This window comes from Globicephala melas, chromosome 2 (genome assembly GCF_963455315.2).
Source record: "Globicephala melas chromosome 2, mGloMel1.2, whole genome shotgun sequence".
Classification (NCBI taxonomy): domain Eukaryota; kingdom Metazoa; phylum Chordata; class Mammalia; order Artiodactyla; family Delphinidae; genus Globicephala; species Globicephala melas.
In genome coordinates this window covers 100,073,236-100,091,676 of record NC_083315.2, presented here as the reverse complement: position 1 = coordinate 100,091,676, position 18,441 = coordinate 100,073,236, and the positions used below count along the sequence as shown (strand labels likewise).

At 47.1% G+C, this 18,441-nt stretch overlaps 1 protein-coding gene across 1 annotated transcript in view; it reads right to left on the bottom strand.

Moving 5' to 3' along the window:
• Positions 1–18,441, bottom strand: part of RYR3 (ryanodine receptor 3) — a 364,723-nt gene that overhangs the window by 59,290 nt on the left and 286,992 nt on the right. Inside the window, exons 64-66 of the mRNA XM_060293473.1 lie at positions 15,174–15,304; positions 8,559–8,879; positions 6,087–6,327 (exon numbers count right to left, since the gene is read on the bottom strand). Of these exons, the coding sequence (XP_060149456.1) occupies positions 6,087–6,327; positions 8,559–8,879; positions 15,174–15,304 (693 nt within the window). The remainder of the gene's footprint in view (positions 1–6,086; positions 6,328–8,558; positions 8,880–15,173; positions 15,305–18,441) is intronic.

Here is an 18,441-nt window from a genome sequence, read left to right as displayed (position 1 = left end):
TTCAGTCATTTCCTAAAAGTTGTCTTGCCCCTATCTTGTGCGTTTGAATTATATTTTGAAATGGCTGGGTGAGTAAATATCTGCATAAAGTAACACATTAGAAATTAAATTGTCTATCGTTTTTCTTAAAGAAAACTTTGGGGCTGTCATGAATGGTCTAAAAAACCTAATGTCCCTTGGTGGTATGCATGGTAATAGCTATCAAGAAGCCAGTTCCCTAAGCCCTGGGACATCAGACTGAATTGCTCTGAGCAGCCTGTACCGTCTGCCCATTCACGGAAGGCACCAGGCTAAGGAAGAAAGGTGAACACTCATGAGGCCAAGACCACCTCTGGATTCCTTTCTCATCTCCTCAATTCCTTCCCGCCCTGAGTTCCAGCCTCATGGACATTTTTGTCTAATCTTCCTTGTTTTCTACCTCAACTAGCCTCTCCTTTATAGGCAGACACTACAGGTGGTCTGCCCAACACTCATTCTCCTCTTCTTCCTTAGGCACAAACCCCCATTTTACTCCGGGTGGCACTGTGCCCTGCTGAAGGTCACATTACCCAGCCCCCCTCGAGGGACAGCCGTGGAGCTAAGTTCTGATCAATGAGATGGAAGAGGAAGCTGTTGGATGAGCCTTCTGGAAAACTCTCTAAAAAGGATCAGATAGCAGAAGGTGCCCTTTTGCCTTTCTACTTCCTCTCTGGAATGAAAACACGACAGCTCAAACTCTAACTGGCATGTTGCACCCGAAGTAACTTTGAACATGGACGCCAATGTTGAGGACAGAAAGACAGAGGAGTGAGGGCTTCTAACGAACAGCAGCCGTACTGGCCATGGACTGGCTCTCTCTGGACTTCCTTCACGTGTGAGATTTAACTTCTAATTTAAGCCACTCTGTAAGGTATCCATCACTAGAAGCCAAATGCAATCCAAACTCGAGGCTTGAGACTGGTAATGCTTTTTGATTTCTTTCATATTGATTTTTCAGGAGCGCTTTTTCAGGGTCAAGTGTCAGGTTTTATCAGAGCTGCCAGCTGTTCCTTCTGCACCGTTTTGGTTTAAATGTGCTTTATAGGCTTGTACTGTGCCTTGAGTGGGAAGAGGCAAGGGGTCACATCCTATTCCGCCCAGGAAAAGCACAGCCACCGCCAGTGTGAGTCGCAGGAACACTGAAAACAAAATCTCAGGTAAACATTTGCTCACAGGAGAAAGAGGCTTTGCATACTTTTGCCTTCATATGGGAATGCAGTTTCAGCTGAATGAATTTTGTTTTCAACACCCTTCTTCCAAGAGGCAGATTTTTACTCTTTGTCTCTAGTGAGGTTCCTTCTTCAGGTTCAGAATGGTGGGTACACATGAACCCACCGTTAAGTGTTTTCCCCCAGGCACGTAAACTCTCTGCACCTCTTAAACCAGATTAAGTCAGTATTTGCAGGAGGACAGAAGAACCTGACCTTGCCTCTCCAACTTGCCCGTATATACGTCCTACCCCCAAATGATGCAACCAGACTCTCTCTTCCCTGCTCCCAGCCTTCCACAGAACTCAGACCTTTCTCAACATTCAGACATTTGATCCTTTTGGAGGTACTTAACCGACCTGTGGGTTTCTTGTATCATCTGCTCTGCATGCTGCCAAAAGGCAGCTGGGAAATGCAAAGCTGTAGGTGGGGAAGACAGTTGGGTTTAGAGGCAAAACAGAAACAAAAGGCAGGAGAATAAAGGAGCGTTAGACTGCTATTGTCAAAATGACAACTTATCAGGTTTTTGAAGAAAGTAAAGCCAGTTATCAGGTTTTGAAAGAAAGTAAAGCCATGTTCCTATATTCACTGCCCAGTTGTCTGACTAAGAGGTAAGAGCTTATCTCTGCCTTGTTCCTGAGCCTCTTGTAGAGGATACAGCCCGAGGTGGTCACCACACAGGATTCACTTGGATTCCCTTCAACAGTCTGCGAGATGGGTTTTCACCCCAAATCGTACTATTTAAAGTTGGTCGTTTCTGTTCAGAGTGTGTCTGATTTCCAGAAAGGAGGCTGAGGCGCTGCTGCCTTGTGTAGAGAGGTTTGTTGAACCTATGTTGATGTATAATCTCCCGGCATGAGGACATGGAACCCTGATTCGCCCTGCTCGGACCACAGCACGCTGGGAGCTCTTGCTTATTCTGGGTCAGCTTCAGGTTCAACACTGACCCACAGAAGCTTCTCTTCAGAAGACTGTTTCAGCTGTCGAAGAGACTTGGAACACTGCTGTGACAGGGCTGAAGGAAGTCCAAAGGTTTAATATGACGAGAGAAAACAGGGGAGGACAGGACAAGATGGCTCTCTTCAATGTTTAAAGAGCTGCCACAAGAGAGATTGGAGTAGTTTTGTGTGGCTCTAGAGAGCAAAATCAGAGTTGATAGGAGATAACAGATCTGAACTCAAAAACGGTTCAGAGTGCGGGGAAGGGGAATTGGATGAAGGTGGTTAAAGGTATAAACTTCCAGTTGTAAGATAAGTACGTCCCAGGGGGTGTAAGGTGCAACATGATTAATCTAATTAACGCTGTATGTTATACGTGAAAGTTAAGAGCGTAAATCCCAAGAGTCCTCATCACAAGGAAAAAATACTTTTTCGTGTCTTTTATTTTGTATCTGTGCGAGGTGATGGATGTTCGCTAAACTTATTCTAAGCATTTCATGATGTATATAAGTCGAATCGTTCTGTTGTATACCTTACACTTACAGAGGGCTGTGTGTCAATTATATCTCAATAAAACTGGAAGAAAAAAAATGAATGAGAAAGAGTTGAACCAAAATGGCTTTAACTGTCTGAAACGAGAATGGGAAGGCACGCACAGTATGGTTGTACCTGTCATCCATAACCGTGGTGGACAATCAGGCAGGAAATGCACCGCTAGGAAAAGGGAAGAGGATATTGATTCATCCAGCTATAGGTAAGATGAGCTGGCCTCTATTATTCCTGCCAACTCCACAATCCCGTGCTTCCAAGCCAGCCAATTCTTTTGGGTGAAGAAAGAACTTGAAGGAGGTAAAGGCACACACACAGGAAGGAAGTATTTCTAAGTGAGGCTCAGATGGCCATAATGCTCCCTGGTGTTCAGGGAAGAAAGGGTTGAGAAGTGGGGATGAATGAATTAGTGATGATCTCAAAGACTCTCTGACATTGCCATTTTTAGCAACTGTCAAACAATGTGTAAGTGGAACACACTCTATCTTGCATCTTGATTGTCAATAGTGACAAATGCAGTTAAAGAGCTATTCCAGGGGCAACCTTACTCTACTTTCATTTCTGTTTTCACCTCAAACTCTGACAAATTCCTTCGCTAACCTGCTAACATAATTATGTTATCAGAAATGACTAAAATGATGACCCTGAAAGCAGGATTTCTTTTGAGACAGTGAGTAAAATTCCCCACAGATAGGTAAGGAATTTCATACACACACACACACACACACACACACACACACTTATATATAGTGTGTGTAAGATGTTTATTTTGTAAAGCTAAATATAAGTAATCTTAAGTAAATATTTTAAACAGTAAGTACAATTTACCTTATGAAATGCTAAATGCTAAATGCTAAAATGGGCATATCCAGACGTATTCCTTGCCCATGACAGAATGGCATATCACTCAAAAGGTCAGCAACGTTCCCCCCAATATCCCTAGGTCTTTTCAGTAACTACAATGGAGTATTTGAAAATTAAACCTTCCCAAACTTACAGTTTAGGCCTCTAAACTTTAAGAGGGTGTGGTATAATAAAGACATCTATTTGGTCTTTGCCTTCCACTGGGACCTACAGTCCTTTGTTCCTTTGCCTGTTCGTGAACATTAGGCTCCTATGCCTTCCTTTCCCCCTCATCCAGCTTAAATCCCATGGCCAATCTTTAGAATTACCCTATAATATACACCCTCAACTCCCTAACCCATTTTTCTTTGTCACACTCATTTTGCAAAGCCCCAACCCTGGTTAAATCTAACTCTCTTCCCAGTCTGGGCCTGTACCTGGCAGCCAAACTGGCTGGAGAAAAACACGACTTGCCAATGGGTCCCACTTTCAATTCACGAGCGCAGATCTCCAGTGGGGCCCTGCATGTGCCCGGCAATCCCACCCACTTCCCTGGTCCACCTGCTCTCCCACTCTCCCTGGGCGCTGCCTCCTTCCTCCTCAAACCTCCAAGCACCTTCTCTATCTTAAAAACTCTCCTCTTGGGCCTACTTCTTCCCCCAGCTAGCAGCCCGTTTCTCTGTTCCCCTTTAGAGTAAAACTCCTTGAATAAGTTGTCTGTACTGCTATCTCCAAGTCCTTTTCTCCCATTCTCTTCCAACCTACTCCAAAGAGGTCCTCATCTCCATCGCTCCATTGAAGCTGCTCTTGTCAAGGTCACCAACAACCTTCATTCATCATTCTTCCCTCCTGGAAATCCCTTGTGAAGTTGGCATCCAGGACACAACATTCTGTTGGTTTCCTCCTGTCTCACTGGTGGCTCCCTCTCAGTTTCACTCACGGGTTCCTTCCCCTCTGCCTGACCTGAGCACATGGGCTCAGTCCTTAGAACTCTTCTCTCTCCCTCTCAAGCCTTTACTTATCTCATCCAGTCTCATGTCGCTCAAAGACCACATATCAACGTATGGATGACTCTCAAACTCTCATGTCTACACCAGACCTCCCTCCTGAACTCTGGACTCATATATTCAACCGCCCACTCAACACTTTCATTTTTGTATTGAAGAGGAAGCTCAAATTTAACACGACTGAAAGTGATATCCTGATCTTGCCCTAAAAAAACTTCTGTATCCACAATCCTCCCCAACTCAACTGCTGGGAACTCCATCCTTCCATTTGCCCAGAATCATCTTTGACTCCCCTCTTTTCTCTTATTCCCAATCTGCAGTCCCAAGGGCTCTACCTTTAACACAGGCCCAGAATCTGACATCTTCTGTCAACCTTCATTGCTACCAGCCTGGTCCCAGCCATCACCAACTCTTTGTTTTTTTCTTTTTAATTATGGTAAAATATACGTAACATAAAATTACTCATTAGCAACATTTAGTACAACCATCACTCCTAGTTTCAGAACATTTTCAGGACTCTGAAAGGAAACCCCAGCCCCATCCTCTGCCCCAGTCCTGGCACCACTCGTCTGCTCTGCACCCTCAGCTCTTGACTGGGTCACCGTGAGCCTCTCGGCCGGTCTGCTCACTTCCTTATTTGCCCTGATCCCTCACCACAGCGGTCAAAGACTGAGTCAGATCACATCACAGCTTATCTTGAAACCTGCACCAAATGCTCATCTCGCTCGGCCCCGTGGAGAGAAGATGGCTTCTCGGACGTCTCCTCCTGCTTTCCTGGCCCCTCACTCTTCTCCAGCTGTACTGGCCTCCTCGTGATGCCCTGAACATCCCAACGCACACCCCTTCCTCGGGGCTTGCATCAGATGTTTCCTTTTCCTGGGAACATAACCCTTCCCCAGACCTGCACGGTTCCCGACCTCACCTCCTTCGGGTCAGTGTTCAAATGTCGCTTTCTCAGTTAACATTCTTTTAAAACTGCCACCCTGGCACTCTTAATTCCCTTTACTTTGCTTGTATAATTTACTCAGATAAGTAAATTATAAGTAAAGTGTATAAGTAGATCTATAAGTGTATAAGTAAGTATATTGTAAACATGCAAGTATTTGTTTCGCTTATTGTCTGCCTGCCCCACTCTCCTGCCGGAATGAAAGCTCCCTGGGCCAACAGCTCTTTCTGTTTTGTTCTCTCTTGTCCCCTAATGCCTACAACAGTGCCTGACACCCAGTCGGTAATGTCTGTTGAATGAATGTGTGACAGAGCAGCAGAGGGGCAGAAGTGGGTCGCTGCTGCCCTTATTCGACTAACTCCCTCTTCCCTGTGGTGGCCTGTGAAGATGGAAGGGGTGGCCATGCCACTGATCATGTAGAATCACTGACCAAGGAGAGCATTGCCCAGAGGTCCCACACTGGGGATTCTGTGGGGGAGGGGCACTGGCGGCGGCAGCTGTGACCTCCCTCTCTCACCTGTAACAAAACCCAATACCGTCTCTCCATCCTGGGGACTTGCCTAGGCCTCCTCCGTACCTGTTGTTGTCCACATAGCGGATCAGCATGGGGTAGAAGGCATAGAGGTCTCTGCAGAGGACGGCAAACTCATCCAGAATGAGGAGCTCTGCCTCCTGGGCGTCCCCTTTGCTGTCGGCTTTCAGCTGCTCCTCTTCCTGCACGGTCTTCACAGCCTTCTTCTTCAGCTTCTCCAGAGTTGGGATGAAGTGGCTTCTTAGCAGGTCCGCCCTGGCTTTGCCGATGATTGGCTGGGCATACACTGTGTTTGCAAACAAAGGGCCTCCCCCTCATTTTGCATGTTATGACAATCGATGAAAGGAAAGAAGGGATACTCAAAGGTGAGGCTGCGAAAAGCCGGCAACTCAGGATAGCACTTGCCCTTCCATCTCGTGAAGCCTCAGTTGCTGGGGGTGGGGGTGGAGCTACAGGAGAAGGTCTCTATTCCTGTTCTGCTTCTCTAGGCCACGGGGAAACCTTGCCACCCTTTAACTTTTCACGTATGGTGTTTGCTATACCTCTGAGCTCCTCATAACAGGCTATCTTGTTTCATTTTAGAGTACATTCACGTTGGTTTTGGCTCACTAGCGAGATTATAAGCCTTTTATTCATAATAACCAACACTGTGCTGTGTCAAGAGTAGGCACTCAATACTACGTTTTCTGGTTTATAGAAAAATCTCTTGTTAAAAACATATGGACCCAACCACAGTTCTCAGCCCCCAGGACTTGAGAACTGCCAACCTACTGCCTGGGGACTCCTCTGGGCCCTGAGAAAAGCAGAGAAACTACTATCATCTATAATAAACTGAGAGGCAGACTGGGGTCGCCACTAGAAGTCGATGAGCAGAAACAAGCAATCAGTGGGACCTGGGACTATGGTTCCAGCCTTCTTGAAGAGAAAGATAAAACTTACATGTCTCATCGAGTTTCTTAAATGGAATATCCTATTGGTCTAATCCATAATAAAGATGAGAATCAGAGTAATTATTTAAAGATAAGTGAAATAAAATTCTCAAGAGTCATGAACCATTCACAAAGTGCATTGATGCGTGTTTTGTGTATTTCAAAGGTTCTTTCATGTAGGGCGTTTCGACTAGAAACAGCCTATAATCCAGCACTTTTTCTTTTTAATCTCACTTGACCTTATTTTTTGCTTTCATAAGTGCGGCTGTTTTAGAAAGAGAAGGCGAAAACAGTTCTCTGCTGAGAAGCATTAACCAACAGGTGGAAACTTCACGTTTCACACTCCAGCCTTCACCGGGCTGCATTTCTGCTCTGGATCTGGAATCGGAACGGCTGTTCCAGATATGGCTGATGTGAGGTTGCTATTTAAAATGGCCTCTGTTCAGGCACCAGGAATGAAGCGGCCTAACTGAATGAGATATGGGTTCACCTGTGAAATAACAGGTCCCGTTCAGTTCCCATCAGGGTGCTGTGACATCTTTCCACTGCACCTCTGGGGAAGCTGAGGGAGTCCATCCTTCCATTACCTTCCTTCCCTTAATCCAGATTTAGAAATTAGAGCTGCTCAACAAATTGCCTTAGGGTTAACAATATTCCTGGGCTACTAGGTAAGAAAGGAAGGCCAACTTTATCTACTCATATGTTCCCAGAGGTCTATACTGTCTAGGAGCCATCAGTACCCGAAGTATTTATAATTTGAAGTTCATTTCAGAGACAGGAAGGCGGTAGAAGTTTTCTTCCTTGGAATATCTACTCATTTGTCCGGGAAGCTAATAGCTACCACTGATCCCACCGCTGTGTTTTATGGTTAGGAGATTGTAGGGGTGAAACAGCTATGGTCCATCAAAACCGCAGGTCCATCAAAGGCAATGACTTTGCTTTAGCTTCTGTCTTCTCAACTCTACTCTGACAGAGGACACTAAAATACTCATGGTTTCCTGACTGTGGAAAGCGTGGTTACTAATTTTCCAAGGTTCTCCTCTTTTGGAGTTGTTTCAGGAGCAGAAAATCAGCCAACAACATTCATTAAGAGCCTACTGCATGCAAGGAGGAATACAAGACAAGACGGAACTCCTAGTGAGGCTACTGTGAACCTAAGTTAGAGAGCGTCTTAGGAAGCATAAAGTGAAATACAAATGCTAGAAACTTACAGTACAGCCCAGATGGGAGTGAGTTTTGTACGTGTGGAAAACACGCAGGATCACTTACCGAGAAAATATGGACAATTATTACTGTAGGAGCAAATGGAATTCTTAAGTACCAAAAGCAAATAAGCAATGATCATGGGAGTTGGGTAGAGTTTATCAAGAAGGGCTTCCTGGAGATTCGAGGGACCTGGATTAGTTGGGGAGTTAGGCAGGAGCATTTGCTCCAGGAAGCTCTACAGGGGAATAAGTCAATTCTTTTCACTGTTAAATAACTAAGTGCGGGGAGGGGGAATAGCTTAAAGATAGACTAAGAGAAGGAAAGAGAGTCCAGGCGTCTTGGTGCTGGGGCCGGGGCCGGGGAGGAAAGGCATGTGTGGTACCTGCAATGCGCTTCATCCAGGAGGCCTCATCGATGCCCAGGTTGTTGTTGATGATTTTCAGAATGTTGCCCAGGATGACACTGAGGTGTTCAGAGGTGACCTTGGTGCACCAGGGCCCTGTGCTGGGGGGTAGGTGCTCAGGCCCCCGCTCCCACCAGTAGGACAGGTAGTTGCAGAGCATGGGCAAGATCACCTCGATGACGTGGGGCATCTCCGTGTACCGGGCCCCTGACTCGGCCAGGTCGTTGATTTCCTTCATCAGGCCTTCCAGCTGGGGGATGTCAGGGCACATCTCCTCCACCGTGTCTGGCATCCCCAGAACTGACCGAGAGGGCACAGGAAGAATAAAGGGACAGTAATTCAAAAGCACAAATAGTGCGACCTTCTCTCTCTCTGTCCACCCCTCCTTTGGTCTTTAGACATAATTTTCCACCCCAGAGCCTCAAACAAGTCAGCTCCGGATACAGGGGAGCTTTTGCTCTCCTGCTGCCTTTGTAAAGACTGAAGCTTCCAGAGGCTGGGTTATCTTCTAGATGTCATACTCAGGTTAGAACACTTAAACTGAATCTTAGAGGAGCATAACAGAGACATGGCCGAGGGACATTTCATAAGACTTCTCTGTGATACAGTCAGTCTCTTGCTTCTCCATCTTGGCCTCAGTGCATGCAGGAAAGGCAGGGCTAGGAGAAAAGCAACCCATCGGTGTTGAGTTGCCAATTTGTGGTTGGGTCACCTGGATCATGTCTGTACTGTTTCAAAAAGGAAAAAGAAACATCTTGCATCAGAGATTCTTTCAGCTGGACCAGAGACAACACCTTCCATCCAGTTGAAATCTCGGGGAAGAAAGCTTTGCACATACATTGATTTCTGCATTTACAAAAGAAGTTATTGATGACCTGAAGGAACCTTTGCCAAGACCTCTTGTCATTCGCTTAAACCTTTTTGTTTCTGAAGGTTTATGTGCAAGGAATAGTGAATCAGCCCTATCTCTTCCTCACAGAGTGACTGAGGTCGCTTCACTGAACGAGGACACACAGGATGAGATGATGACAGCGTTCAACATTAAACGTTGTCAGATACAAGAATAGCAAAAAGAAGAAGCCAAGGGGATATGTGTCTTGTTCTTCTTAAGGCAAAAGACACTCTTTCCCTCCAAGACAGGAGGAGAGACCAGAAACATCCTGAGGTTCCTGACGGGTGAGACGAAAACAAGGGCTCTGAGTGGCAGGGCAGGGCATGGTTGAAAAGAAGCACGAGCGGAAAGCTCTGCAGAGCGTCCATTTATGTCATAGCCCCCAGGGTCCACCTGGGCCTGGGAGGCAGCTCATTGCAGACTCCACCCACAGGCCAAACTTCTCACAGTGGGGCCGAAGCATCAGACACCAGGGGGGCTAGGGAGTCAGCGGAGCAAGAGGAAAATGTGGTGCATTTTAGATCCACTAGTGGAGCCTATTAGATCCACTAGAAGATTTGAGGAAATTCTTTTTGATATTAGGAGTAAAGTGTAAAGTTCTCATGAATTTCAAAGGACAAAGCAGAAACTTCAAATAAAATGTGACGTTTAGTGAACTGGGTTGTGCCTGCAGGCCCTTTGCCACGGGGTTACTGCTGGTGTGAAGTCTCTCTCTTGCCTAGATTTTAAGTCCATAGGAATGGAAGTGTTAATGAATAAGAGGCCACAGCAAATTCCTTGGCTTTTAGGAATATTGGCCAATTGAAGGGACTGTCTTGATTTCTGTCATAATTATCCTGCCTGGAGCAGAGATCCAGAATAATCCTGGCTGCCTTGGAGACAGTGAATCGGTAGCTGTTACAAGTGGTTCTAGGAGATGGTGTGCAGCTGCACAGTGATGGACGATTCGGAAGAGCCTCCCTGCTATGGAGCAGGCCCTGTGAGGTGCTAACACCCTTTCCCTAACTGTGATTTTCTGTTGCTATCGGTATGGCCTTTTGGCAGGGAGAAGGCTACAGATCTCTCTTCCTTGGAAGTGAGGAGTGAACCAGTGTCCTTTAAATCCAGACAATTCAAAAGGACAAAAAGTAGCATGAAAGCCAAAGAGCATCGAACGCCTATGATTTGCAGCGTAAGGGAATTATACAGGTTAGACACCATCCACTGCCAATGCTGGTCATTTGCAGAGAGCAAGTCCAGCCCGTACCTTGCTGCAGAGCAGCAAGAATCGGGGGTGACATCAACATGGGGGTCTGGGGAGACTCTCACGAACAAAATCGTTGGACACATACAGTGTCAGAATCAATAGGTACGAACAGTACCGTCAAACATTCTACCGTCAAGCTCCGCACACAGAACAATGCCAACTGCCACAGATGCAGCTGAAGTTTACAACTGTTTGTTGTAAAATTATACGTGAGAAGGCTCGGGGCGTGTGTGTGTTTAAATGTCACACAGAGAATACATCATCATGGACGCTTTTTTTTCCTACCTAAGAGAAACACAGAGTTGCTTGCGGTTGCTTCACTGGAGTCATTACAATGACCTTTAAAAGTTATTTATATGTAAATGGTCCTCGAGGGGAAGAAACATTTGTGATGTACGTGTTGTTTTGTCCTTCAAATGCCACATAATAAACCTGCAGAACGAATGCTGCTGAGTTATCTACCTGAAAAACAGCTCAGCTGGGTCCTATTAGAATCAGACACAAGAATGTAAGAGGGGACCATTAGAACACGCTGGCCTTTCATCTGCTAGACCAATGGTTCTCAAAGTGAAATCCTCCCACCAGCAGTGGCAGCATCAGCCGGAAACTTGTTAGGACCTTCAGAATCCAGACTTACTGAATTAGAAACTCTAGGGGTAGGACCTGGCATTCTTTAGCAAGCCTTTCGAATGATTCTAATACATGCTAGTGTCTGAGAACCACTGGGAACCACTGAGTTAGATTCCAAAGTAGTATTTTCTTCACCAAGCAGCTCCTCCCTCAAGAAGACAGCATCAGAGAGCACCGTCTCTGTAGTATAGGCAGACAGCTTACATGGAAACTGGACCTCCTTTCTCTCTGGTTGATCTTTCTAATAAGGATTTGGGAAGTAAACTGGCTGGTGAGTAGGATGTTTTGGTCAATCTACTATTCTGATTAATAGACCACTGCCACACATAACCAAAGATTTTATCTAGCGCATAACAGTATTAGACCTTTTCCAGTTTTTGGATGAGTCAGAAAATGCTCCAGGACATTACAAGATAGAAGAGTTCCTAATATGAGTAACTCTGCTGGCAAAACACCAACTGTTAATTAAGAGAGATGCCCAACTGACTGAAGCCTTGATAAATCAGTTCATATTGTATTTCTCAACCAAAGACTCACATCATTTGTCACGTCACATCATCTGTCACATTCCTTTCCCTGCTTGGTCCCTCAGGCCACCTACTTTGTATAATGAATGAAGTCTACCTTCTCAGAGTCCATCAAGCCATCAGTCATTCTCTGGCTGCAGGCAAACCTGGTTATCCCAGAATAAATATTCGCGTACACTCTACTTTTCAACAGCCATACACATGGTCAGCATTCAGTCTTTGTTGATTCATTTTTTTTTTTTTAAGATTTGATTTTATTTATTTTTGGCTGCCTTGGGTCTTTGTTGCTCTGCACGGGCTTTCTCTAGTTGCGGTGAGCGGGGTCTACTCTTCCTTGCGGTATGCAGGCTTCTCATTGCTGTGGAGCATGGGCTCTAGATGGGCGGGCTTCAGTATTGTGGCGTGTGGGCTCAGTAGCTGTGGCTCGCAGGCTCTAGAGCGCAGGCTCAGTAGTTGTGGCGCACAGGCTTACCTCTGGGAGCTCAAGAGCAGAGTAGGTCTCTCTCTTTCCCAAGGTGCAAGCTCTATACGTTGGTGATACACAGACAGAGACACACTTTTTCTTGAATCACAGTTGGAGCAGAATAAACGTATACGTATCCAGCACTGTCATGACTGGACCCATGTCCCTCTGGAGTTGGGGAGCAACATTTTTGCTGGCTTTTGCCTACAGATGTCACAGCCCTTCCTCAACATTGCCAAAGCCTGCTCAGTTGTTCAGCTCCTCCTTTAGCTGCAAGATGTGACTCATTCGGAATCATGAGATGGCAGAGAAAAACAAGGTTGGAACTATATTTTTCCTAGTCCATGAAAGAGGAGGAAGGGTGAGATGAGGCTAAGGAGGTTGGGGAATTAACTGAGAGACTTCACGTGAGACTTTGGAACGTGGAGGCATCTTGGCGATGCTTCTCTCTCGACGAGCTCTGAGAACACTAGTCTCCGCTGTATATCTAGCTCAGGAAGAGAACTTTAAACAACAGTCTTGTCTAAATTGTCCTGGTCTTTCTTTCTGGGGCTCATGTGCTTCTTTTATCTGAAGTAATAAAAGCAAGTGAGAATAAAGCCACCAACGCTTATTAGTACTCTGGATCCTTAGACGGAAAGAAGAGTGGTGACAGAGAAAAGTGTGACAGGAACCTTTCCTCTCCTAGCACCCTTAGGACCCATGAGAGCTTGAAAAGGGGGCTTGAACCAAATGGAACGGATGCACAGTCTAGTCATCTGCTGGTACTGTGCATCAATATTTTAAGAAAATATTGGTTCTGAATAGGATAGGTTATGGTTAGAAATGGTTTACTATGATTTTGGGGGGTCTGTCTTTCTTAATATTGATCAGACCCACGGTGTGGTAATTTTTGCTTCATGTCGCATCAAATCATTGTAGTTCTTTCCCGTTGGAGTCCAAGCTTCATTCAAGGTCCCTGCTGGAAGCTCCTCTGTTCTAATCCGTTGCCATTCAGCAGGATCACAGTTCATCCACACATGGGGACTCTCTCTTCTACCCTCCAGAAGCAGGTTTACCACCTGCCTTGGATTCCAGTTCTAGGTTATCCTAGAAGAGGGGGTGGGAGAACTTTTCCTACAAAGGGCTCAGACAGTAAATATGTTAGCCATTGCAGGCCCGACAGTCTTTGCTGCCACTGCTCAACTGTGTCACTGCAGTTGAAGGGGAACAGAATGGGCCACGCCCAAATACGCCCCTTTGGCAGAGGGGTTACTTTGAGCTGATTAGTTTTAAGAAACTGCACACCCAGGAGAGTGTCTGAAAACAGAGTTCCTCTTTTGTAAGGAAAATCTGCATTTATAAGGAAAGTTCACCTTAGATACAAGTGCCCGTACCAGAAGAGAGCTCTTGCCCGAGATCACTTTTTCATCTGAAAGACTCATGTGCGTGGCAGGGCAAACTGTTCACCAAATCCTTCCTCTTCTCACTTTCCCATGAATGGCTACCCCCTTTGAAGCCCCAGACGCCTAACCCTTTCCTTAGATCAGGATGGTGTATAAGCCTCAATTGTTGGGCTGGTTTTGAGCCTCATATCTTTGTGGGGCTCCCTTATGTACACATAGGTACATAAGTAAAAGTCTTTCTCCTGTCATTCTGTCTTTTTTTAGTGGGGGGGTTCTCGGCCAAGAACGATGAAGGGTAGAGGGAAAATTATTTTTCCTCCCCTACACAGTGCTAAAGCAGCTGCAGACCACATGTAAATGAGTGGGTGTGGCCATGTTCTAATAGAACACCATCTACAAAAATCAGCAGCGGGCCAGATGAGGCCCGTGGCCAGAGTTTGCCAACCACTGTTCTAGAACTCAGTGCACCAACACTCCTGTCAAATTCTCTTTCTTGTAGAATTTCAGTTCCTTCTTGTGTTTTTCTCTGCTTTATTTTCCCCGAAGATGGAGAACACGTGGTTATCATCCTTGGAAACACGGCCTGTCTGTGGACTTGAAGAGTGTAACGAGGGTTTCCCTGGTGGCGCAGTGGTTGAGAGTCCACCTGCCGATGCAGGGGACACGGGTTTGTGCCCCGGTCCAGGAAGATCCCACATGCCGCGGAGCGGCTGGGCCCGTGAGCCATGGCCGCTGAGCCTGCGCGTCCGGAGCCTGTGCTCCGCAACGGGAGAGGCCACAGCAGTGAGAGGCCCGCATACCGCAAAAACAAAACAAAACAAAAAAAACCTGCCAAATTGTTAGGGGCTTCCCTGGTGGCGCAGTCGTTGAGAGTCCGCCTGCCGATGCAGGGGACACGGATTCGTGCCTCGGTCCGGGAAGATCCCACATGCCGCGGAGCGGCTGGGCCCGTGAGCCATGGCCGCTGAGCCTGCGCGTCCGGAGCCTGTGCTCCGCAACGGGAGGGGCCGCGACAGTGAGAGGCCCGCGTACCAGAAAAAAAAAAAAAAAGAGTGTAACGAGGTTATTAGTGCAGCTGTGCCCCTCCCACTGACACTCTGGAGAGGAACTGTAAAGGGCAGCCATATCCCCAGGTGCAGAAAGAGAACGGAGACCAGGGCAGACAGGAGAACCTGAATTTTTAGGATGCAAGGGATTTAGAAATCAATTACACTGTCTCCTCATTTTACAGAAGATGAAACCAAAGTCTAGCGCTAACAAAGTACCTGCCTGTGCCCACTTTTCCAGCAAGATGGAGACGTGCCACACGGTGCCAGTTCTGACCTCCCGGCCCCTCCCAGACCACGTGAACCAGCCACAGTGCTGCAGGCTGCCGTCCCTGCCTGCGTGGCCTTCCCTCCCGCTGCTTTCTTCAAGCACATCAGTGATGACCTCTGTGGGATGATACTTACTAGACCTCTCCCTGGGGGTTTTGGCGTTGAAGACTGACAGTGGGTTGTAGCAGTCAAGGGTGGGCTCCAGGAATGCCACTGGTATGGCACCTGCCAGTGAGGCCAGGCATTCTCCGAGGGCAGGACGTTGCCTGGAAACAAAGAAGTCCATTTAGAAGTGGTGACAGCCCCATGCTGGCCCCATGCATTGGTGAGCCACTTCCCCATAGATGGCTCCCCTGGACAGCCTGGGGCCCAGGCTCAGCAAGGTTGCATGCTCTTCCCCCTCCCTCACCTTTCTCTGGACACTAACCAACGGTTTACAATGGTCTCACTCCCTGGTACCTAGTTCTTAAGCAACTAAGGTGATATAATACACTGTGTAGCTTTGCTCTTCTCTCCCAGCATCTCTGAGGGCAAGTTTTGCTGGCATCCAAATTGAATCGGATCTTCCTGGTTCCCAGAATGTTTTGAAATCTTCTGTGTAATTTCTCTGTGTCTGTTCCCTGTGACTGGAGCTTGTGTCCACCAGTGGGAACAGTAGATAATGGGCCAAAAGCACCAATAAGGCACAAAACTAAAAGCCTGCTTTGCGAGAGAAACGACAGGCCCTAAAACACATTGCTTGATTTGACGAAAGAGCTCTAACACCTATTACTTCTCTTTTTTTCCACAAACATTTGTGTGTCCACCATGTATTAAGCTCTGGGTTTTAAGTCCTTCTGTGAAACAAGCAATCAGTCAAAAACAAAATGCTGGACTTCCCTGGTGGCGCAGTGGTTGAGAGTCCGCCTGCCGATGCAGGGGACGCGGGTTCATGCCCCGGTCCGGGAAGATCCCACATGCCGCGGAGCGGCTGGGCCCGTGAGCCATGGCTGCTAAGCCTGCGCATCCGGAGCCTGTGCTCCGCAACGGGAGAGGCCACAACAGTGAGAGGCCCGTGTACCACAAAAAAAAAACAAAAAACAAACAAAAAAACCCCCAAAATCCTTGGGATTCCTAGTTCAGATTTGTATCGGATTGGCCAAAAACCCGAACGAACTCTTTGGCCAACCCAATCGTTCTCCGGCTAAGAGGCGTTGTGCTCCTTGCAGGATAACCAAGGCTGCAAGAATAACTGAGGGGAACCAGCCCACCAGCTGGTCAAAGCAGAGCTAGTACTGAAATAGTGCTTCCCCCTCGCAGACCTGGGCTTAGCCTTGGAGTTGTACTTTCTAACCCCGCAGGTCCTTTCTGCTAGTGAGATGACACAGTGACAATGCTGGCTAGAAGGGCCCCATATGGGGACTGACATCTGTTGCTTTCTGATGAATGGGAGACCAGAGCCATCCGGTTTCCACCCATCAATATCTTTTCTCTGCCACTCACTGGCATTCAATCACAGACAGACTACATGCCCGCCTTGTGAGTTACACAAGTGATGTCAGTTTCCAAACAAGGGGAAAAATTTCTTCCAATAAACCAATAACGTGAGTCCTTTGTTAGACTGTGATACAAAGATAGCCAGTGGAAAATGCAGACAGTAGGTCGATAATGAAGAGTTGGAAGGGCTTACAGGGTTCAGGCTTACAGGGTTGCTGCCTTCCTCTGTGACTGATCAACTCAAACTGAGCGTGGATACTGTGTATGTGAAGCCCAGTAGCAGAAGCTTTGGGAGTGGAGGGTGTCAGGCTGCATCTTGGGGGATGTTACAGAATCATCATGGAGAAAACCGCCAGCTAGAGAGGGCACACTTGGAGCCAAGAGCTAACAACCTACTACTGCAATTCTGTGGAAACAGGAAGGCATTCAGTTCTCAGGGTTCCCTTCAGCTCCCACCAAAACCCAAACCCAAGACCGCGTTAACTGCCCTTCACTATGACAACAGTCAACAATTCCAGCAGCACCAAGAGAAAGAATGTCAAAGCTGCAGGGTCTCTGGATGGGATAACAAGCATTTACTATGGGGCAAGGCAGGGGGCTGGCTAGGGGAGTCACTGTTTACTGAGGGGTGAGCGAGGTAGTCCTAACCTTGGCCTTTGGCTTCCAGGTGGTGAAATGAATGCGGGAAGGAAACATAGAACCCTGATGCAGTATGACAAAATAACACGTCTTTATGGTCTAATTATAAGGATTAAAATCAACCTGCAACTTCATTATAGCACACAGGAAGATACACATTTGAGCTGGATTAAAAATGTGATCTTAACTCGTCCTGAAAAACTGACTTGACAGGACTATCTGGGGTAGAATCAGAATCTGCAGGGGGCTAGCCTGGGGGTCCACAGAACTGTTCTGCTTGAGATGCCAGAGGAATCTACTGGACCAGAGACAGGAAGGAGGGAGAGGGTGGGTGAGTGAATCGGTAGAAAGCTGTGTATCCCTTGGAATTCCCACACAATCTTAGCCAAGTTAGCAAACTTATGAAAAATGAGATCTTTTCATTACTTTCAAAGACGATTAATATATATGGTTTTATTCCTTATCTTGTATCTTCTTCTTGGGCTCAGCTTTTAGGGGACCAGCTGACACCTTATTTGGCCATGAAGTATTTGAGCAGATAACTTTCAAATTAGCCTCTAGCAAGCAAGAATGCCCTCAACCGGACAAGCAGCTCTCAGCTAACAGCACAGCCTTGTCCTTCCGTGGAAGGTCTGACTGTTAACTCGCCCCATCCAGGTCTGCTCTGGAGACAGAGCAGCAGCCCCCCGGGCCCTGTGTGTGCTGCCCGGCTCCATTTGGAGGCTGCATCAGTGGTGGAGGGAGAAAGCAGGGGAGGCAGTGGGGCTGTGGAGACCGCAGAGACCAGGCCTCCTCTCTGGGAAGCTTTGCAAAGCTGCTTCACCTCTGAGCAGGCCCCGGCCAGGCCTGTTCTCCCACCTCCCCTTCTCTCCACCTCTTCTTCCCCCATCCCCTCCCTTCTTTGCTACGCTCACGGTGGTGGTGGAGAGGCATGAGAAGAGGCCAACACCCTCAGGGACAGCTGAGCAGAGTGAGGGCCTGTACGCATCAAACATGAGGACACACAGGGGCTGTTTTTTCAGTCAACATTCTCTCCATTTTAACCAACCCCAGGGGCCAGCCAGTGAGGAGAGATACCCCATTTCCTCTCATTAGTCTTGCCTTTTGAGGAGGAAAAGGAAATAAAGAGTTAAATTACGAAAGGAAAGAAATACCATAGAGAGAGCTTTGAGTAAGGAAAAAAATCTGGGTGAAAATCAGGGATGACCAGGGGTAATATCAAATTTGAGAGCAAATTTTACTTGGCCCAGGGAGGGGAACCTTGGAAACAGCTGGTCCTGGGTTGTCT